This window comes from Sapajus apella, unplaced genomic scaffold, assembly GCF_009761245.1.
Source record: "Sapajus apella isolate SASKATOON/1434 unplaced genomic scaffold, GSC_monkey_1.0 scaffold10, whole genome shotgun sequence".
In the NCBI taxonomy this organism is placed as follows: domain Eukaryota; kingdom Metazoa; phylum Chordata; class Mammalia; order Primates; family Cebidae; genus Sapajus; species Sapajus apella.
In genome coordinates, this window is record NW_022436950.1 from 20188277 (window position 1) to 20210898 (window position 22622).

Below are 22622 nucleotides of genomic sequence, written 5' to 3' on the forward strand. Positions count from 1 at the left end.
ACCCAGGCTGGAGTGCAGTGGTGCAATCTCAGCTCACTGCAGCCTCCACCTCCTGGGTTCAAGCAATTCTCCTGCCTCAGCCTCCTGAGTAGCTGGGACTACAGGCATGCACCACCACTCCTGGCTAATTTTTTTTTTTTTTTTTTTTTTTTAGTAGAGATGGGGTTTCATCATGTTGGCCAGGATGGTCTCGATTTCCTGATCTCATGATCCGCCCACCTCGGCCTCCCAAAGTGCTGGGATGACAGGTGTGAGCCACCACACCTGGCCTAGTTTCTTACATATGGTTATGTTAGGTTGCTTCAGGTGAGAGAAGGAGGCTGCAACAACAGTAAATGAGCTCTCCATTCTTCTGACAGGCTGTGAGTGATGGCCCCTGTCCTAGGTACCAGCCTCGGGGAGGCCACCTGTCAAGCAAATCTGTTTCTGGCAGGTAGAAGGGTAGAGGGAGGGCTGAGTTTGGGTAAGGGGACCATGCCACACTACTTTGTCAGGTGTTATCCAAACCCTCATCAAACCCCACCCCTGACGATGGAGGCCATGTGGCATCCTCCCCATCACAGCCACTGCCATCATAAGGGAGAAACTGCAACTATGCCACAGGTGGCCAGAGACCAGGGGCAAGAGAAGCCAGGGATTGACAGAGGTGTCATGGTTTTCTTGTTTTTGTTTTCATGGTCCCCAATAAACCACCTCTTTTCTGCTGTGGTCGTGTTGATCATATGAGTGGGACGAAAATGGGCTTCGATGAGCCATATCCTCTGGCCCAAATGCCCTGAGCCAACTCGCCCTCCTCACAGACCCTCGGGAATCTCACTGAGTAGGTAGCCTGGGTGGTATGATGCTCCTCACTTCACAGCCAAGAAAACCACGACCAGCTCAGGTGCAATGAAGAGGCCAAGGTCTTGGCTGGAAAATGCTAGAATCTTGAACTCAAATACAGGAGACCTGTACTTGAGGGCAGGACTGGAGGTGGCAGGATGAGGCCCAGGCCCATGGGGCCTCCCATATCCCAGCTTCCTCCTGGCCAGCACCCAGAGGGCCTCCTGCCAAGGCCCATGATGGGGAAGCTGGGTGTGCTCACCCCAGGCTTGCAAGGAAACAGAAGGACCACAGCTGTGTCACAGGTGGGGAGTCAACAGAGGAAGGAGAGGAAGCCCCCAATCTGACCCACCCACAGAGGGCATCACCAGTGCCCTCCCAGTGAGCTCATGAGCTCAGTACCACCTCAACCTCAAACTTCCTCAGAGCAACAGAAAAGGGGGATGGGATGGGATGGTGTTGTGGTTAGGAGTGTAGGCTTGAGAGACTGAGACAGGGCTTCAAATCAGGGCTCCAGCCTCCAACTGGCCCTAAGCTCCTAGAGCTGACCATCCCAAGAAGGCAGCTACTGGCCACCTGAGGCTATTTAAACGCTCAGTTATTAAAATGAAATGAAATTTAAAATGCAGTTCCTTAGTCACCTCGGCTGCATTTCAAGTGCTCACTAACCACGTGTGATCTAGGGCTACCGTACTGGACCGCACACGTATAGAGCATTTCCATTATCACAGAAACGTCTACTAACCAATGCTGCTCCAGACAAAACTGCTGGGATTACAGGTGTGAACCACTGTGTCTGGAGAGCAATTTGCTAGTTTTCCAAGTCTCAGTTTCCTCATCTGTAACATGGGCATAATAGAACCTATCTAATAAGGCTGGATTAAGCAAAATAATCCAATTAACACAGGACCTGGTATACATGAAGCACTCAGTAAGTGCTAATTGGTCATGTATTATTTATTTATTTATTATTTTGAGACAGAGTCTCACTTTGTCACCTAGGCTGGAGTGCAGTGGCCCAATCTCAGCTTACCACAACCTCTGCCTCCCAGGTTGAAGTGATTCTCCCGTTTCAGCCTCCAAAGTTGCTGGGACTACAAGTGCCTGCCACCATACCTGGCTAATTTTTGTATTTTTAGTAGAGACAGGGTTTCACCATGTTGGCCAGGCTGGTCTCGAACTCCTGACCTCAAGTGATCGGCCTGCCTCAGCCTCCCAAAGTGCTGGGATGACAGGCATGAGCCACCGTGCCCGGCCTGGTCATGTATTTTTATTTGCACCCCACACTAAGTTTATTCGCTTCATGGGCAGTTATTTCCATCCATCACCCTAAATTGCTTGTTGCTGACAACATCCCTAGGCAGACTGCAAGTGCAAAATAAAGGCTGCTGGCCTGGTCCCAGTTCTACCTCACTTTCCTACCCACATTTTTGTCTTCTCGTCTGCAAAATGGGAATGTCACCACCTGTCACACGTCCCTCCAAGGGATATGCATGGCACAATGTTATTGCCAGGGAAGAGATGTGAGAGAATTTGGGAAAGTCTATGGCACTCTCCAAACAGAAGAAACTGTTTAGAGAGATGTAGCACTTGGCACCTGGTTGGCACTCAATAAATACTTGTGTGATGGATGTGGCCAGTGGTGGGGAATGGTTTGCTTCTCACACTCCCTAGCACCCGCCCTGATACACACATCCGCTTTGGGAGAACAGCTGCAGTCTCAGCAGAATGATTCAGTGGGGTGGAAAGGGTGGGAGGGACCTGGGGAGCTGGTGAGGACCAGGTCCTGCGAGCACAGACCCTGCCCTCTAAACCACCACTCTCGGCGCTACATTCTCTAGTTATCCAGTCCCTGGTTACCATGGTTCCCAACCAGGAATTGAGATCTGTGGGCCCTCAAAAGCAGGCCCTGTTAGGGTGGACCCCAAGAGGGGACTGGGCAACCAGCCCTGGTAACCATGGCACTGGGCAGGGGGAGGGTGAGGAGCAAGAGAGGGTGGTGGCTGCAAGCAGGCTTCTTCCCACAAGACACTGCCCACTGCCTCCCTCTACCTGCTCCCTACCAGGCCCATGGGCACACTGCTGGACACCCTCCCTTGACCCCACCCCTCACTCCCTGCAGACTCCAGGGACCACCTGGGACCACCCCTTGCCAGATGTCTGTGCCACCCCCCGGGTTCCGCCCACTTTTGCTGCTGTCAGGTCCACTGGCTCCTGTCCAGCCACTTGGGACTAAACAGTGCCTTGTAGGGTATGAAAGTCAGCTTGCTCTACAACAACCAGAGCAAGTCTGGACACACAGGCCTGCGTCCCAGCCTCCGGGGCCCCCGAGCCAGCCTGACTTAGGGAGGTGGCTCTCTTGCTGCAATGCCTGGTGCAACAAACTAATGCGATGAAGGCTTTCTGGCTCCCCAGGGCAGAGGAGATGCAGAGATGCTGTGATGAGCTAACACAGGAGCTGGGAACTTTGGAGGGTGTGCAGGATATGGGCCTTGCAGGAAGAGGTGGAGTCCCCAAGGCACAGACAGGCTGAAGAAAGGGACAGAGAAGAATAAGACACTTCCCAGATCCTCAGAGAAATCTGAACTCTTGTACACAACATCACCCGTTAATAACGCTAACAACTAACATTTGTCTACAGCTTTACAGTTCATAAAGCTCGTTCACACATTCGCTTTCATCCCGATGTCATTATCTCTGGTTTACAAATGAGGAAACTGAAGCTCAGGAGGTTCTATGCCGCAAAAACAGAACTCCCAGTCAAGGGCTGACAGCTGCCTCGCCCCAAGCTGCCTTTCCAACCTTAAAAGACTCCCAAATGGCCCTGAGCCAGAATCGGGGCACCCCCCATCCCACCCCTCATCAAATCTCGGCCCAAGCCAGGTATTGACCGGAGTCCTGGAGCCAGATCCGGGCCCCCTCAGGGGAGCTGGGAGCTGAGTCAGAAGGCAGATCCCAGAGGTGATGGAAGGACGGAAGCATGTGGTGGAGGGATGGGCATGATTCAGCGGGGTAGGAGGGGCAGGAGAAGGAGAAAGCCCGTAGAATGGGCTCCCGGGAGGGATATGCAGCTAAGAATGCCGAAGACCTGCACAAGCCAGATGGTGCAACCAAAGGCTCTACTGTAGCACAAGACTGTGATCAGACACCATCAAGAACGCCCTCACCGTGCAGGTGCTGAGGCCCTGGGCCGGGCACACAGGCTCTGCCATCTTGTCTCCTGCAGTCCTTCGTGGAAGAAAGGGACAGAACAGCGTGTGCTGTTCCCTCTCTTGGCATGTCTTGCCTTCCCCGTGCCGGTCTAAATCCCAGCCTCCTTCAGGGCGCCAACAACTCTCGGCGCAGGCATCCCAGAACACGAAGCAACTGCTCGGATGTCCTCAGCACTACATTCATCCCCCCCACCTAGGTCTTCTGATCCAGGTCTGGTCACCCAATGGGAACCCCCTTGAGGGTTGAGTGTGTTTTCCTCCTGGAACGCCCCCGACCATTCTCACTTCCCCAGGCCCAGGGTGTTGTCAGGCCCAGCGAGCTGAATGAGCTGAACTGGCCATGCACACCGACACTGATCCAGCTGAACCAGAAAGAAACTGGGCTGAATCCCAAAGAAAGTAGTCTGACACCAAGTAAGGGCTTTCACAAAAATAGAAAACAAGGCCCGGCCTCGGCACTGCCAGCCCCTGAGAGGTGCTCTTGGCTGTACCCTTTCTACGACTTTGGGTTCAAGAAAAGGACGGGGGAGGTGGCTTGTGGCACTCGAAAGCATCTCTTTTTACTGGGAGAGGGGGACTGTCTTACAGGGGAAATGACCTCAGAAGGCTCCTGGTGGCTCTTAAGCACTGTGAGCGGAGAGATTCTTTTTCTTGGAAACTCAAGGACAATTTCCTTTCCCCATAGGACCCTGTTCAGGGAAATGGCATGGGAGGCTGGCATTTAGAGATGGCTAAAGACAAATTTCACTGGCTTCCTGAATTGGCCAGCCTTGTGTGCGCCTTGGGGATCTGGCCCCTGCCCTGAGGCCAGGGCCATTAAAAAAAACGCTTTCACCAGAGCGCCAATACAGAGAAGGGACTGCACGGACTGTGCAGGCTGGCGGGGAGCCCAAGCTCAAGGCCGAGAGCGGAAAGGGGTGGGGGTTGGGGCCTTGGAACCACAGGAAAGAGTCACGGCTTGCCCCCACCCAGCCCCGGGGTTGACGGGGTCCCTACCGGGTCTCACAGTCAGTGAGGCGGCACAGGTGGCCTGGCCCAGCTCGTTGGTGGCAGTGGCCGTGTAGTTCCCAGCGTCCGCCACTCGGGCCTCCCTGAGCAGCAGGGTGTGGCGCTCACCCTCGGCCCGGAGGAGGAGGCGGCCCTCGCTGCGCAGTGCTGACCCATTCTTGTGCCAGGACACTGTGGGGAGGCACAGGGACCCAGCTCGCCACAGCCCACAGGCAGCCACCGAGAATCTCTCACTCCTACCCCACACAACACACAGGAGCCCAAACCTCTCCTTTCAGAACCCCAGGGAATTCACAGGAGTCCACCCTGATTTCAGGAAGCCCAGGTTGCCCTCTCTTCTCTCGGGGGTCCTGGGAAATGTCCCTGAACACACACACCAGTCAGGGCAGCCCCCATGGAGGGGATAGTTCCCCTCCTTCCCACCCTTCCCTCTGAGGAGTCCAGGGGAACCTCCCTTTCCCTTCTCACATGCCCCCTCCCAACCTTGACTTCACCTCACCTTGGCCCAGCACTGGAGCTCACCTTGGGGCTGTGGGTTGGCAGTGATGATACACTTGAGCAGCACATCCGCCCCTGGTGCCACCACCACATTCTGCAGGGGGATCTCGAACACGGGGGCCTCTAGGGGCTCTTCTCCAGCAGACACATAGGAGTCGTCCGAAGACTCTGCCGGACACAGGGGTAACGGGGTAAGGGGCCATGATCCCTGCAGAGATGACCAGGGAGAGAGCAAGCCCTGGTAGCCTGTATCCTAGAAAGCCAAACCCAGACAGAGGGGCTTCTAGAAAGCAGGGACTCGGGGAGAAGAGGATCTGCCTCCTGAATGTCCTTAGGGAACAAAGGAAGTCAGAAGGAGCATTCTCAAACAGGCCAGGTCAGCCTTGACTCCATGTTGGTCTGGCTGTTCCTCAGCTTCATCCGCAATTAGAGTGTTGGCTTCTGGAGGAAGACAGTACTGCACTGTGTATAGCTTCAATGCAGCAGTCACCGTGTATGGTGTACCGGGCCCTGGTAAGGCACTCGGAGGTGCACGAGATTGTGCAAACTTCCAAGTGGACAGAGGACAAGCTAACAGCAGCCCAAGATTTAAGCAAGAGCAGTGGTGTCACAGGCCAACACGAAGTGAACTGTCAAATGTGTGAAGCCATCAGATTTAAAAGAGGGAATGGCAGGCAGGTCTGAGAGGCCTACAAAAATCAGCTTTGATTTCATCCATTCACCAAACAGTGATCCTGTACTCTTGGCATACTGAGTACTGTATGGGTACCAAGAACACTAGAGGGAGTTCAGTGTGGTCCTTGCTTGCAGGAAGCTCATACATACAAAGAGATGATAGCACTCCACTGTCATGGATCTCTGGGCATTCTCCAACTCTGACTTTCTGTAAGCTAGATAAAGGACAATGTACACAGCCAAAAAAGCAGTGAGAATCCCAATTCTGCTGTTTTCTAGCTACAAAACCTTGGGTAAATGAGATAGACTCTCTGAGCCTCAGTTTTGTTATCTGTAAGATGGAGGGAATAAGAGCATCTGAAGCCGACATTCAGAGGATGGCTAAAGACAAATTTCACTGACTTCCTGAATTGGCCAGCCTTGTGTGCGCCTTGGGGATCTGGCCCCTGCCCTGGGGCCAGGGCCATTAAAAATGCTTTCACCAGAGCCGCCAATATGGAGAAGTGAAATAAGGGCCTAGCTAACACAACGCTGGCGCATGGCTGTGTGTTTGCAGTAACAGTGGCCAGGAGGACGATGGGCAGGGGCCTACTCATCTCTAAAGATTCTGAGGTGGTAATACTTAAATGTAAAACAATTTTGATGAAGAAAAACACAGAGTAGTAACTGCAATGAGAGAGATCCTGGCAGGGTCTCCCAGGAGCAGCAGTTAAAGGCATCTACCCTGGAGGAGCCATGGAAGTGGGTCAAGGACGGCTTCCTCTGCCTGGTTCCAGGCATGGGCCTCGAAATGATGCGCAGGATGAGGGGTGGGGTGCAGAGGTATTCTGTTGGTGTTGTTGGTCATCACCTTTGGGAAAGTTGGGAGACAACACACAGGCAGGCATGTGTAGGGACCGCAGTCAGCTCAGCAGGGTGTAAGCCTGGGCAAGGAGGCTAGAAGGGAAGGCTGCCTGGCTACACATGAGTCAGGGGATGGTGCCCGGGTGGGAGGGGCAGAGTAAAGAGTTCTCCGGTCCAAAGGGTGTCTGTAACAGGGATTTGCAAATTATTTGAGACCATCTACCATTTCTCCCCCACAGAGGGATTGGGGGTATGGAGGGGGTTCTTAGGTTCCCACCAGTGCATTCGTCCATTAGAGGTCCTTGATCCGACAGCCTAGCGGGCCACTGGACCCAGGGGAGCTATGGCAGGCAACTGGGCACCAGTCTTAGCTCACATCTCAGCCCCACCCAGCCTCCATCACAACAGTCACACTTGGCCTCACCAGTGGCAGTCCTAGCACAAGGACTGTCACAGTCCTTCACTCAGAGTCCACCCTGTGTCCGTGCCTTCTCTGGCAAACCCGCCCTTGCAGCTGACTAGCAGCTCCAGGCGAAACCCCCAACCCCCGGCTCCTGCTGAGCAGTCATGATCTCTACAAACGCACCCCATCCCGACCGGCATCCAGGCACCTTGTCAGCCCTCCCTGACGCCTTACCGAGCTCAGGGGAGGTGGGTCGGACCCGGCGAACTTTGCCCTGGCTGCGGGCCCCTCGGCGGTCCCAAGGCCCCCAGGGACCGTCTTCCTCCGGCCCTCTGCGCAGCCTCTTCTCTGCCTCGGGCCCCGCCCTGTTCTTCTCCAAGATCTGGGGTACAGCAGCGCCCTCCAGGCCCGGGGTGGCCCAGGGCAGGAAGCGAACGGCCTGCGCCGGGGGCTCCCGCTTCCGACCAGGGGGCGCTTTCGTCCTGGCCTCGGGGGGATCGGCGGCGGGGGGCGGCACGGGGCTCCTGCACTCCTGGATGGCTCTGCTCCGGGTCAGCGGGAATTGGTCCCGACGCCTAACTTCCTGCTGCGGGCCTTCCCCCGGCTCCGTCCTGCCCGCCGGCCCGCGGCTCCTGGGCCTCCCAGGCTCGTCCCCCGGCTTCCCCGAGCTGCTTGGAGTGGAGGGCTGCGTGGCGGCAGGGCTCACGGCCCGCGAAGTCTTGGGGGTGGAGGGCCGAGAGAAGAGCGGGGGTTCGCCGGGCTCTCGAGGGGACGGGGCGCGCTGCAGCGTGGCGCGCAAGGACTCGTGCGAGCGCACTAGCTCCTCCCGCGACGTGGAGCGGCGGATGCGGCCCAGCTCCTGGGCGAAGCGCAGCTCGAGGTCGGAGGCCGGGCTGCGCTGCCGCGTGCGCTCGTCCAGCGAGGCCGCTTTCTGCTGGAACAGGCGGCGCCGCTCGGCCACGCTGCCCGGCGCCCGCAGCTCTTCCTGCGAGGCCCCGGGGGTGCCCCACGGCGCGCCGCGCTCCGACTTGGGCTGCTCCAGAGAGCGGGCCTTGCGCAGGGGCACCCAGGGCCGCAGGGGCGCCGGCGGCGAGTCGCTGCGCTCCAGGCTGCGTCGTCGCTCCTCGAAGAACTGCAGCTTGTCCAGGATGCGAGAGCCGGCGCGCACCAGCCTAGGCGAGCGGCCCAGCGCCGACAGGCGGCCTGAGGCCTCGCTCAGCGGCGTCTGGGGTCGGGATTCCGCAGTGCCCGCCGGGGAGGGCCCAGACGACTTGGACTTCTTCCCCCGCTTCTCTTCGGCAGTGGTGTCCTCGGGCAGCACGGGCTCCTGAGTGCGGCGGTGGGGTGACGTGGTGGTGGCCGCGGGCTGGGCCAAGGGTCCCGGCGGGGACCGCTTCCCCACCCGAGGGGACGGTGGGGGAAGCAGCGCGGATTTGGAGGGAGGCGGCTGGGCCGGGCGGCGCGGGGCTTCGCTGGCCAGCTGAGGCTGAAGGTCGGGCTCCTCCCTGCGCAACCCGCTCTGAGGGACACTGCTGCAGAACCAAGACGGAGAGGGATCGAGGATTCAGTGGGCCTCTCCTCCTAGACCCTTAGCTTGTGACAGGGATTGGGTGGTGGGCATGCTGGGCAGGCTTGGGGGTGACATGGGCCAGATCCTTCTGCCTCCCCCCCCCACACCCACAAGGAGCGCACAGCCAGAGCAGGTGCTGGGGGAGAGGCTGGCGGCTCTGGAACCACAAGACTGGGCCAATGGCTGGGTCTTGTTATGGACTCAGCCCCAGGACTCGGGCCAGCCTCCTTCCCCCAGCCCTGGAAGCCGAGAAACAGCGGAAACAGAACTAAGCGTGAGGGAGAGAAAAGAATGAGGCTTAGGACCCAAAGGATGAAGTGGGGAGGAAAGACGAGAGGGTGGGGTGGGGAGGGGCGCCCTCAGGAATGCAGCCTCCCACTCATTCCAGCCCCCAGCTGGCCCCCACACCCCTGCCCATCCTCAGCAGGGCATGCCCCCTCCTGGTGGCCCCTAGAAGCCAAGCAACAGCCTCCTGGACATGGCACACGCCTTTGGGGAGCAGTGGCCTATCCCTAGGATTCCCTGGCTGCTGTGCAGACCTGAGCCCATCCCTGCCACCACCACCAGCGCACTGATGGGACACAGCAGGCGGCGACGGGATGCCCAGGCTCCTAGTCCTTTGCTCAGTCTGCCCTCAGGATAGGCCTTTGCCTTGCACATCCCCTGGGAAAGCTATCTTGAGTGCTTGGAAATCCCCCTGAGAAGCACAGAAGGCCCCCCTCAGGGGTATGCTCTGAAATAACTCAGTTCAGAAATAGCTACTAAGTGGGCCTGAATAGGGAATGTGGGAGAAGAGGAGGAGGGAAGGAGCCGGTCACCCCAGAGTATCCCTTTCACTTAACAGAGCTTTGGTACCCAAGAGCTGGGTCTGTTTTCCCCATCTGGACCCTCAAAGGGGTGAGGGGGAACATCACACATAAAGATTAGCAAAAAAAAAAGAAAAAAGAAAGAAAGAAAGAAAGAAAGGAATTAGATGTATTATCATACCTGACACATCAGAGAGAGCTTAATAAAAACCTGTAAAATGGCTCATTGAATATTTCCTGTGTGCCAGGATTGTACCAAGTTCTTAAAATGCATTGAGTCATTTAATGCTCACAACAACCCTGTGAGGTAGGAACTGTGATCACCCCCATTTACAGATGAAGAAACTGAGGCATAAAAAAGGTTAAGTGCCTTACCAAGGTGACACAGCTGGGAAATTATTGGTGCTAGGATTAAAACCCAGGTAGTTGGAATTCTGAGCCCTTATTCCCTCCAAAGTGTCTGGGTTCCGAGGGCCACAGAAGGGAAGACAAGTAGTGGAGTGCCAGCCAGGAGCAGTTCTCGGGGTCAGAGTTAAGGATGTTTTAACCAACTTGGGTCAGCCACCCATATGACAGACCCACCTCTGACTGGGGCTAAAAGGGTTGGTGGCAATGCAGAGTGCCCTGCGGGACAGAAACCCCAGCCGGCCACCTCTAGGGAGGCAGTGTCTACTCTGGGGGAAGGGCGGCAGAGTCCCCAGGGAAGGGCCTCTGGGAACTGGGTGAGGCCTGGAGAGAAATTGAGGACAGCAGAGAAGGCCTTTTGCCGGCAGCTCTGAGCTCCAGGCCAGGCTCTGTACCACAGACATCACTAAGGAAATGGGTTCCTCCGAAGTTGCCATAGCAACTCCAGGCTCCGGCTGGGGCCTGGTAAAGAAAGGCAGGGAGGGAAAGGCGAGTCCAGGGCACAGGAGTGCCGGGTAAGGCCAACAAGATAAGCCAAGGGAGCCTCTCCCTGGCCCTGGCCGGGCCCTGGCTCTCTCCCCTGCCCACCACTAGCCACTCTACCCACCCTCAAAACAGCCTCCCCCACCAGGCCCCTTCTTTCTCCTCCATGACGGTGCCTGCCCCTCATACCCATACCCATTACAAACCAGGGCCCCCACAGCTCCCCAAATGTCCCCAGTACCTCTATCCTCAGCCACTCCCCTCTTCCACTCTAGCACTTCCTCCTGTATCTGCCAGGCCCAGATCTCCAAAAATGGCTCCAGTGCCTCACTCCAACACCTCCGCTCCTCACACCCCCTCCCGGGACAACCTTGAACCCCACCGTCAGGGACTTAGGGGTTTCCCATGAGATAAATCATTGCAAGACCCCTGCCACCCTCACTGTCCCCCTCCCTCCAGCCTGGCCCCATTGCCAGCTCCTCCCTCCCCCCGACCCCTGCCACCCCCAGCCCACGGCCTCCTGCTCTCACAGGCCCCTCGCCCCATCTGCCCATGGCCACCTCGCACTCTTCTCTCTCCTGCTTGCTCGCTTGCTCCCCTGCTTTCTCCTGCTCTCCCGGGAGCTGCCGTGTGGAAAGGTTCTGTTCCTCCCAGAAAAAGGCCCACATGGGAACAGGAATGTGCAGAGATGAAAAGGCAGCAGCTGCTGAGACAGCAGGCACGGAGGGGGCCCCCGGGTGGGGGGAGGGATCCTGGGGACAACTGGAGCCTGAATGGGTGAGGCAGAAGAGGGCCCCTGAGAAACTGAAGATCTTGGAGGAGACAAGGAAGGGACAGAAAGGTCCAGGAGACCGTGGATATGGCACAGAGAGCCAGGACAGGTGGAAGCAGGGTGATGTGGGCGGTGACGGCTCAGAAGGAGGAGGGAGCAGTGTGGGAAGATGGAGTGGCAGCAGGGGGTGAAGAAGTGCACAGAGAGATGGATGGGGCAGGGTGATGGGTGGAGGCTGACGGAGCAGTGAGGGCAGCGCAGGACAGCGTGGTGAGATGGGGCAGTGCGGGCCCAGGTAAGGCCATTACTTACACGTGGATCGAGAGCGCCCGTCCTCTGTACAGGCTGAATGCGCTGCCGTACAGGTCACTGGCCACGGAAAGGCTATCCTCTGACCCCCAGCTTGCGCCCACCAGATTAGCTCGAGATGCCCGCACCAGCGGCTCCACCCCCAGGTGCCGTGGCCCGGCCCCGGTTGCCTGTGCTTGCCTTGGGCTGCCCGGGAGGCGGCGGGTGCCACCCCCACTGCCCGCTTCCTGCTCCAGGACCGTCTGCCCGCTGCCCCACCAGCTCACTTGCTCCTCCGAGGTGCCTGTCACGGAGGTCGGGGGTGTGTCCAGGGAGGTGCCCACCAGGGTGTCAGAGCCCCCTAGAGAAAGGAGCACTGTGAGAGCGAGGCACCCCTTGTGGGAAACCCGCCTGCCTGCTCTTTGCACACCGCAGGAGCTCACCCGTGGGGGTGCTGAAGGCCCCGTCATCCTGAAGCTCCAGGCGCTGGGTCCCCTGCACATCGCTGATGTCATCCTCAGCCGTCTCTGAGTCTGGAGAAGAAGGGGTCTGTGTGGGCAGGGCCCTCCTCCCTCTGCCTCCAACTCTTCCCTATCGCCTCCTGCCTCCCCGCCAACAGCAGGCTCCATCTTCTCACTGGCAGGGCTGCCAGCACCTCCTCTCTTTTGCTCCTCACATCCCTGCCCAGCCTGGGCTGCTCAGGATAACCCCTCCCATGCCAGCGCCCTGGCTTCATCTCTGGACCCCTGGGTACTCACGTTTACCTCCATAGTGCCCTCCAAACTGCCACCCCCTCCCCGACTGTCCATTTCTTGATGGATGATCAGGGCCTCCTCCCTTCTCCCTCCTCCCCTTGTCAGTGAAAGCTTAAGCCCCTGTGCAGCCCCCAAAATCATCAAGTCCTCGGTTCCAAGGCTCTAAAGTCTGGGTTCCAGTACCCCAGGAACAAAGAGGAGTCACCTCAGAGTCGTACTGCCAGGGCATTCAACCAACCAGAGAGCCAGCCTGTCCTCTACCCCAAACCAGCTGGAAGGCATCGGGTGCAGCTGAGGCAGGGTGAGGACAGGCCAGGGCTGGATGGGAAAAGGGGGGACGCGGGGGGCGGGGGCTAGAGCAGGAGCCAGTTTCCTACCGTAACTTTGCTTTCTGCAGGAGCGGAAAACTTCGCTTCCATAGGAGCAGCAGGAGAGAGACAGGGACAGACTGTTATCAGAGCGTTTGTGGGGCAGGCATGGAGGGCAGGCAGGACAGAGGGGGTGTGAGGTACTCAGTGCCCAGAGGTGCCCTATGGCAATGGGTGGGGAGGGAGATACCTGGGATGTGCCCAGCACTGGGACCCCCATACTTGGGCTGGTTATTCCAGCTGCCCCAGTGGTTCTGGTACCCTTGGCACTTACTGGTGCTGCCACTGGCCACACACACACACACACCTGCCTGTGTCCAATCCAGCCACAGACCTGGGCCTCCCATTAGGGGTCAGGCCTACCCTCTATTGCAATATTTGCATTGTGCTTTGACCCCTCCTTGCAAACCAACCCCTTATCTGTCTGCAACATGATGTGGCAGGCACCTTCCTCAAGGTCCCTTTTCTACTGTTGAATCATCCTCAAAAATGCCCAGTGGTTAGCTTAGGAGCAAAGGTTCCTGGGCGTATTTTCAACTTTCCCAGATTCTATCAGGTTCTGTGCCTCAGTTTCCCTCTGGATGCCATGAGAAGCAGAAGCCATGTACTGGTTGCCAAAGCATGGGAATGAACTCCTCCCCACTAGGTCTGGTATGGAGAACAGCCCATGCAGGGGTGTACTAGCGAGCTGCCCTCCCGGCAGCCAGGTCCTCTCTCAGCTGTAGGGACAGGGGGCCTTCTTGGGTGGGTGGGTAGATGAGTGTTGGGGGGTGTGGGAAGGTCCCACATCTCATGGGCTGCCTTCAGGGCCTCAGTGCCTCACAGAGGGACAGGGACCAAGAGGAGGAATGGGCATGGGCTAGAGCAGGGACGCCCACGGTCCACGCACCATGGGTGAGTCGGCCAAAGGCCCGGCGGGAGTGGCCGGTTTTCTGAAAGAGAAAAGCCAGAATGAATAGTTGAGGGGAGGCTTGTTCCTAAGGTCCCGGTGCCTCCCATCCAGACCTGCGACATCAAGTGGAAACTCACTCCCTGGCCAGTGTGTGTGTGAGAGGAATGGTGGGCAGAGACCCAGAGTGACCAGCTTCCCCTGTAGGGAATGGCTCTCCTGCCTTCCTCCAGAGTACCCATCTGGGCTCTTGGGAGGAGCGGGGGAGGAGAGAATGACAGGCTGCAGGTGGAAGCTGGGACTCCCCACTGGACAGAGGCTCACAGCCCGGGACCAGGGCAACAGCCCCAGAGAAGGAGGATAGAAGACAAGGTAGTCAGGCTCAGTGAGGAGAAGGAGAAGATGGGGGTGCGGGGGGCGGGGTGTTTGAGTGACTGGGAGATGGAGGAACGAGGGCACAGATTCCTGCTGGGGGAAGGACGGATACCTGGATAGGTGTGAAGGGGGTGGGGGAGGGATGACAGGGGCAGAGGGTCAGAGCCTCAAGAATGCAGGAGGCCCGGGTGCGCGGAGGATAGGGCAGGGCTTGGGGTATGTATTGAGCTCAGCGCCGATCCGTGTGCGTTGCTTTCAGGAGCTCCGGAAGATGGAAGGCTCCACAGTGGGGGGCTGGGGCAGGCCAGGCGGGAGGCCGGGACCCGGGGTTCGGGTTGGACAGAGGAGAGAGAAGAAGAGGTGGCAAAGAAGCAAGTGGGCGCTCCACGCCGAACGCCGCAGCGGGGGCCTCCCCCGGTGGTCGCGGGGATTGCGGGCGATCGGGAAAGGGGGGGTCTGTCTTTCAGAGCGGGGAGGGGCCTGCGCGCTCAGGACGCAGACCTGGGCGCCCCCAGATCGCGGCTGACCCGCCGCCCTCAGCGGGGCTCGGGTGGGGCAGGCGCCGCTCCAGCGCCCCCTCCCCCGGGACCAGCCGCGGTGACCCGCCCTCCCTCCGGGGCGCCCAGCCCTCCCTGCCCCCTCCCGGCGCCGCCCGCCCCCGGAGCCCTCACCTGGAAACGCTTCTTCACCCACAGCTTCTTCATGGCGGGGGAGGGGGCCGGGCCGGCGGCCGGGCGAGGAGGGGACGGGCGGGGGCGGGGCGGAGTCGGAGGCGGGGCCGGGGGCGAGCTGGGGAGCGGGCGGGAGCCGGCGCGGGTGGCGGAAGGAGCCTGGGGCCTCGGGAGCCGGGTGGGGGTAAGGCGGCGACGGCGGCGGCAGCGGCGGCGGCGGCGCTGGAGTCCGCCCCTCCCCCGCCAGCCTGCACCCCACCTGGCGCCCCTTCCTTGTTCTGTCCCCCTGCTTCCCCCGGGGCGGCCCTCACCTGCCTCCCCACGCGGCCACCAGCCACCTCCGGACGCCGAGAGCCGCGCACCCCCACCCTGCATCTGCCTCCTGGGGCCTAGGCACATGAGGAAACTGAGGCACAGAAAGGGGTGCAGTGGCCTCTAGCTCAGGCCACTTTCTAGCAGCCCAGCGCGGCTTCCTCCCACCCTCAGCTCCCCTCGCGGGGCTTCTCTGGAAGGTCAGCAGCATCTCGACTTGCTCATTCCACAAACATTCGCCCACACACACTGTGCCGGGCAGAACCGAACTCGCCGAAGGGCACAGCGCCGGGTGGGGGCGCCTAGGTCAAATGCAGGGCAACGGTCCTGGCGGGTGGGGACTCAGACTGTGAAAACCCCCAGGCTTCTCAAGAAAGCAGAGAGGGCTTTATCTCGCCTTACCTCGAGTTTCTCGATTGTCCCCTGTGCGGCCACCTACCCAGAATACATTCACACACATAAGCTAAGGTGCACAGAGGTACCCCCATTATTCACAAAGCTGGCCAGTGTTCTCACTCACAGGTAAGCACACTCACCAAATTTTTTTGTGTGTTCCACCCCACCCCTGCCTTTCTCATTCAGCACTGTGCACACTTTGCATACACAAAATGCTATCCTCCCCATGACCATTATAGCTGTTTCTTTAGCAATTACCAAGTGCCGGGCACTTTACAAATGTTACCTCATTCACAACAACCCCATGAGCTTGAAATCCTCATGAATAATCCCGTACCCATTTCACTGACAAGTGACTGAGTCTCTGAGAAGTCCTGTCACTTAGCCAAAGCCATAGAAGTTCTAGGACTCCACGTGTCCTGGAGATGGGAATTATCATCCCAGTGTGGACAGGTAGTGCCAAACCTAGTTTCTGAGTGGTGACTATTAAGTAACTATTAGCAGTGATTGCATGTTTGGTATGTACCAGGCATTGTGCTAAGCACTCTATGTGAAAGAGGTCATTTAATCCTCATGATGAGAAGGAAGACTGAGACTCGGAGAGGTTACTTGCCCAAGGTCACACAGCCAATAAATTGAGGGAGCCAGGATTCCAACCTAGGCACTGTGACTGGGCCATACAGCCTCACAAGCTTAATACTTTAATCCCTGGCTCTAAAGTAAATACAGCTGAGAGGCAGATGCCTGAGAATCACTTATGCCCAGTAGGTGGAGGTTGTAGTGAGCAGAGATCGCACCACTGCACTCCAACCTGGGCGACAGCGCGAGACTCTGCTTCAAAAATAGTAATAATAAACGCAGCGAGAGACTCCTGAGTTTTTTCAACCTGCACAATGTTTGGGCTGAGAGCACCTCCCTCATTTTCAGTTTCTACTTGAACCCTGCAGTTATTTGAGTTCGTGCCCCTTTTTAAAATTTTTATTTTAGATTTCTTTAATTCTTAGAGACTAGATCTCACTCTGTGGTCCAGGCTGGAGTACAGCGGTGCCATCATGGCTCACTGCAACCTTGGCCTCGTGGGCTCAAGAGATTCCCCCTACCTCAGCCTCCCAGGTACCTGAGACTACAGATGCAGTCCATCATGCCCAGCTAATTTTTTTTTTTATTATTGGGTAGAAATGAAGTCTCATTGTGTTGCACAAGCTGGTCTTGATCTCCTGGGTTCAAGCTATTCTCCCATATTGGCCTCCCAAAATGCTGGGATGATGGGCATGAACCACGGCGCCTGGCTGCTCCTTTATTCTCAAGTTTAGGTCATCTCTTGTACATTCTGGGTGCGTACAGGTGTTCTTGTTTTCTAGAGCATCAAAGCAAATACAAGTACAGACACATGCACAAGGACATGTACTGCGAGGGCACATGTGTGTCCACGCTTGTTCTACCCAGAGGACCCTGGACACCCACCGGTGCTTTCTCTATACACCCCTAAACACACCCACTCACAGATGGGGAGCTGAGTGAGGAGAGGGGGTAACTTGAGCCCCTGTTCCCCAGGAGAATCCAAGGGGCTGGCACATTCCGTAGCAAAAATAACCAATGGGCAGCAGGCGTGAGTGACGGGACAGCTGGGCAGAGGGGCCGGCAGGATTCTGTGTTCCTGCCCTGGGTCGGCACTGCTCACCCCTCAAGGGCTGGCCTGGAACATGCTCTCCGGGTGGGCCTCCCCAGCTGGCCCCAGACTGCCCCATTTTTCTCCCATAGCTGGGCAGTATGTCTCCTTGCCACTTCCCCAAACCCAGACTTCCAATTTCTGCACCACCAGCAATGCCCTCTAAACAGAGAAAATCCGAATCCTCATGCTATGCCTGACCTTTCACACGGACCCCACTCAGAGGCACAAGCTCCCACCCCATCTCCCTTTTGTCTCCTCTCTTTCCTGCCTCCGTTCAGTTCCTCCCTCCTCCCCTCATTTACCACCCTGCTCTGTATTTCTTGCATACTGTACAGTTTACCCATTTACTATATTTACTGCACATTGTCTCTCTCCCCTCACTAGAAAGGAATCCCCTGGAGGACATAAATTTTGGTCTCCCCCAACACCCTGACTCATGGATCAAAAGCACATAGTAGGCACTCAATAAATATGGGAGGGGGTGGCAGAGCTGCAGGTGGAGAGGGTGAACAGTGACAGGAATGAGGACAGTAAATCCTGCAGCCGCTTCCATTCATCCAGCTTTCCCCCTTCTCTGCCCTAACCTAGACTTTTTTCCAAGAGGTCTTCAGCCAGAGAACTGACCATCTCTCATTCCACTCAGGATTCCCCAGGAGGGGGTCCCAGAGCTCCTCTCTGCTCCCACTCTTGGCCTTTCCTCAGCTCCCTGGTTGGCACTAGGCAAGCATGGCTGTTACCACTCTCTATACCCGCTCCCAGCTCCACACTAGTTTCCACCTGGCTTCTCTAGCCAGACATTCTAAATTCCCAGTGAAAAAGACATTAACTGCAGAATATTCCTCAACACAGGTTCTGGTGCATTCTGGTACATTCCTCCACCCTTTCCTTGCCTAAACTGGCCCTCTCTCCCTATCTCTAAGCTCTCCCCTCCAAGCTTTCAAGTCCCCAGGATTGTTCATTACCATGTATTGGTCTTTGGCCCTTCTGATTAACACCAGAATCTTCTAGACCCTGGCTATGAAGCTCCGGCTAACACAATGTGAGCATCATCAGCTCGCCCCTCCTCTCAGCTGTGCCCTCTCCTGCTTCCCCTCTGTCCTTTAGTCCAGGTCTGCCCTTCAGCCACACACTCATACCCGCAGCTTTGAGGGTAGCACTTGCTGTGGTTACTGCATTTGCATGTAGCTTCTCAGCCTGTGTAGGTGGGAGCCTGATATTTTGAAAAGGAAGAATGCCTGCCTATCTTAGAGACTAGTCCAGAGATGGATTTGGGGATATTGACAGGAGAAAGATGGTAACAGTGACAAATCCTTGACAGTCTTCCCACACTTCTCTTTCAATGGACGGGAAGTGTGGACCCAGACTCAGATACCTGGCTTTCAGACCTGTCTCTGGCACCTCACCAGCCATGGGAACTTAGATAAATTTCCTCTTTGGACCCCAGTTTTCCTATATGAATAATGGTTATAACAGTAAGCTAGGGTTTGGAAGATTAAATAATTAAATGAGACAGGGCATCTTCACATGTTAAGGATTCTATAGGTATCCTGCGTTTCTGCCATCTTCCCCTCCTTTGTTCTCTATTATTATTATTATTATTATTATTTTGAGATAGATTCTGGCTCTGTCACCCAGGCTGGAATGAAATGGCATGATTTCGACTCACTGCAACCTCGGCCTCCTGGGTTGAAGCAATTCTCTGTCTCAGCCTCCCAAATAGCTGGGATTACAGGCGCCGGCCACCATACCTGGCTAGTTTTTGTATTTTTAATAGAGACAAGGTTTCAACATCTTGGCCATGCCGGTCTCAAACTCCTGACCTTGTGATACACCCATCTCGGCCTCCCAAAGTGCTGAGATTACGGGCATGAGCCACCACGCCCGGCCCCTTTGTTTCCTATTCTTTCCTCATTTCTACAACCCCCAAATCTCAGCACCACCCTCCATCCCAGTTCCCATCCTCCAAACTCTCCAGGCTGTAGCCCACTCGCCTTCTCATGGCCCCAACCTTCCAGAGCCATGCCCAAATCCTTCCATCCTTGTGCTAACATATCCGGCTTCAGGAGTGCCAGGAACCTGGCATCACTCTGTCTTGTTGAGCCAACAATCCCAGCCAGGAAAGCGTGTCCTTCCCTCTGCAGCCAGGTCCTTGCTTGGCTTCCTCGAGTACCCTGAAGTCCTCCTGCTGTTGTTTCCAACCAAGAAAGTTTTCCATGAGTAAGTGTGAGCAATGCCGAGCTGCTTGCCCGGCTGCCCTGGAGCAGGAGCTGGGCAGGGGCTGGTGGGGGTGGGCAACAAAAGGGGTAAGAAGGCAGATTCCCCCAGTCAGTCCCCCATCATCACCAAAGCAAAGCCCCTCCCTCCTCCAGAGCATGTGGGATAAGTGTCATAGTTACAGACATGGCTCTTTGCAGTGGGACAGATTGAGGCTGCCACCTTCTATCTGTACAACCGGGACATGTTCTCAAAGGGGATTTGCTGCAGCCCAACCCTCTTCCTGTTCTCATATGAATGTCACAGGGCCCTGGATCCAGCCCATAACACCCAGGGCCCTTTTCTCACCCTAAGCCTCTCAAGCCTGCTATTCTACCAGAGCAGCCCAGCCTGCACACTGCCCCGCTGGCTTCTGTCTGGGTACACCCAACCAGGCTCAGCTCTGCTGACCACACCACCAAGACTGCCGAGGGGCTGAGCAAACAGCTCGCACACCTCATCACTCCTTCCCACTGTGAGGGACCAGGGCAGGCCAGGAGGTAACCATCTAGAAAAATGCCAGGCCTGGGCCAATCATGTGGCAGCTACTGTCCCAACACTCCCCCTCCTCTCTCTTCAGAACTTCTTGAGAAGTACAAAGCCCCCAGAGCCAACACCAGGAGGACTGACATCTCAGCTCTGGGATGACCGTAACTAGCTCTGTCTCTAACTAGACTAGTACGTCCTAGGCAGATCTCCCTGACCTTCGGCCCACAGTGTCCTCACCTGTTAAAGGATGTTTTTGGAGCTGCAATTCTCTGTGGTCCCTTCCAACTTGAATAACATTATGACTGTTACTGTCCTTCTCAGCTCTTTCTTTCCCTTCCCTAACCTCTCCCCGAATCATATTCTCAGCCTCAGACTCTCAGCCTTTTCTTCATACTGCACCTGGAAATCTAAGGGTGGGGGCCAAGCGCTGGTCCAAAGCATTCATCAACTCATCTATCTTGCCCTTTGATCTATGTTGTATTTTCAGCCCCTTTTGCCCCTGGGGGGACCAGAGCTGAGACCCCCAAGGAGTCCACGCCTTCCCCAGCTCCGAAGTTGGCTAGAATGTACCCCATCCCCTGACCCCAGGCTGGGGAAGCCTGTAACTGTCCAGGTGCTAGGCCAACCAGGAGAAGCCAGTCTTGGTCCTCTCTAGCCCAGGTCTGGCCACGGAGACTTCAGGAGGGTTGGCAGGGCAGGGCTGGGGGAGAGGAGATGCTGACAGAGGGAGGCCAGCCTGGCTGCCTGTCCTGACTCGGCTGTGCCCTAGAACCTTGTTACCCACCCGCTGCTGAGGGCTTTCCTCCCTGTGCCTCCTTCCCCTCCTCCAAGGATTTACCCCTGCACAACAGCACCCAGGGAGTAACATGTTCCCCTTAAAAATACCCAGGGGAGTGAACCCCCACCTCCTTGCCATCTTCCCCAGCTGTTGCCCACTTCCTCAGAACTCTGTTTCTCAAGCTCAGCCTGCTCAAGTCTCTGCCTTTGGCTAGAGAAGAACCATTTGGTTTACTCAAGGACTGAGGAAATCAGAAAGGAAGCCTCAAAACGAACCCAAGGCTAACAGCCCTGGGCTGGCCCCCATGGTAGCCCCAGCTGGACCATGAGCCCTGGGCCCAGCCTCCTGCCCTCCCCTTCTGCCTCAGACTCTCAGCCTTTTCTTCATACTGCACCTGGAAATCTAAGGGTGGGGGCCAAGCGCTGGTCCAAAGCATCCCCCTCCCATGCTCTGGAAACATCCACTCTGGAAGCTCAGGTAGACGTGGTCCACGAGCGTCCCATCCTAGCTCCACGTGCACATCCCTCATCTGTTTGCACCACCGCTCAGAGTCCAGAGCCCTCCACAGCACCCATGCACGCACACGCCTGCATGTGGATTCTCCACCACTCACCTCCATTCATGCCCATGGGGCCTGATCCTGGCTCCGCCTCCTCCTGCCCTGGACCCTGTTCACACGTGGCCACCCATAGGCCTCTTCCACCCTGCCTAGAGCTGATCACATCAACCCTGCCATAGCAGTGGCCTGCAGGGAGCTCTGAGCCATCCCTTCAACAGTGTAGTCTGGACCAGAGGAGCTGGCCCCCTCCTTCAGACATGCACCCACGCCCTGTTAAGGGGCTGATTGAAGGGTCGATCTCATGTTTAAATTATGGAGCTGAAGGGGACCCTTTCCCCCAGGAGGCTTCTCTCTACAGGAGAATTAGAACTTCCACTCCAGAATTCCCTGAGAGGCGGGAGTGGGTCTCAGGCTTGGTTTACCAACTGCTTGCTGCCCCTTGACCTCTGACTTTCCTGGGGAGAGCCTCTCTACCTTGACACCCCCTTCCCTGAACTTGACTGTGGATCTCACTTTTGGGGCCGGGGAGCCGAGAAGCCAGGGCACCTGGGAAGAAGGCGGAGGAACCAGTATCCAGTACCTCGCCCACGTGGCCTGGGCAGCCCTTCTCTACCTCCGAACACCCCACCCGACCGGGTGCGGCCCCCACCTGCCCATTACCTCCGACCTCCAGCACTGTGAGCACCGCCTCGCAGGAGGCCCGGCCCCGCTCATTCTGGGCCGCGCAGCTGTACACGCCGGCGTCCTGCGCCCCGCAGTGCCGCAGCCACAGGCAGCTGGGCTCGGGGGTCGGCGCGGGCAGGAGCTGCCCATCCCGGAACCAGCTGAGGCTGGGCTGGGGCGTCCCGCTCACCACCACCCGCAGCCGCACGTCGCTGCCAGCGCACACCGCCGCGTTCTTCAGGGGCCGCAGGAAGACCGGCGCCCCGGCCACGGCCTCTGGAGCCCCGCCGCCGGCCCCCACCTTGGCCCTCTTCGGGGGCACCCCGGGGCTGGGGGGTGCCCTCGTGCCCGCGTCCTCGCCTCGCGTGCCCCGGGATTTTTGCATGACCACTGAGAGCTGGGCTGGGGGGAAGCCGGAACCGGGAGGCCACGGGGGCACCCGCGGGACGGTGCCCTGGGAGACGAGTCTGGGGGGCCGGCGGCCTGCCTTCCTGCTGCCCGCCTGCCTTCGGCCTGTGCTACCCAGAAGGTCACCGGGGCGGCCGGCGATTGCGCCTGGGGGCTATTTTTAGGCCCCCCGGCTCGGGTTGCGAGGGAGCCGTGGAGGGAGGGGGCAGCAGAGGAGGGACTTGACTCCACTCGGCTCCTTCTCTCCCT

The 22622-nt window shown here is 57.5% G+C and overlaps 1 protein-coding gene across 1 annotated transcript in view; it reads right to left on the minus strand.

Moving 5' to 3' along the window:
• SPEG (striated muscle enriched protein kinase) overlaps positions 1-22504 on the minus strand; it is a 60224-nt gene extending 37720 nt beyond the window's left edge. The window contains 7 exon segments of the mRNA XM_032278081.1: positions 5031-5213; positions 5565-5711; positions 7696-8993; positions 11810-12146; positions 12229-12318; positions 12918-12947; positions 21963-22504. Of these exon segments, the coding sequence (XP_032133972.1) occupies positions 5031-5213; positions 5565-5711; positions 7696-8993; positions 11810-12146; positions 12229-12318; positions 12918-12947; positions 21963-22350 (2473 nt within the window). The 5' untranslated portion in view covers positions 22351-22504.
• Positions 22505-22622: the final 118 nt, after the last annotated feature.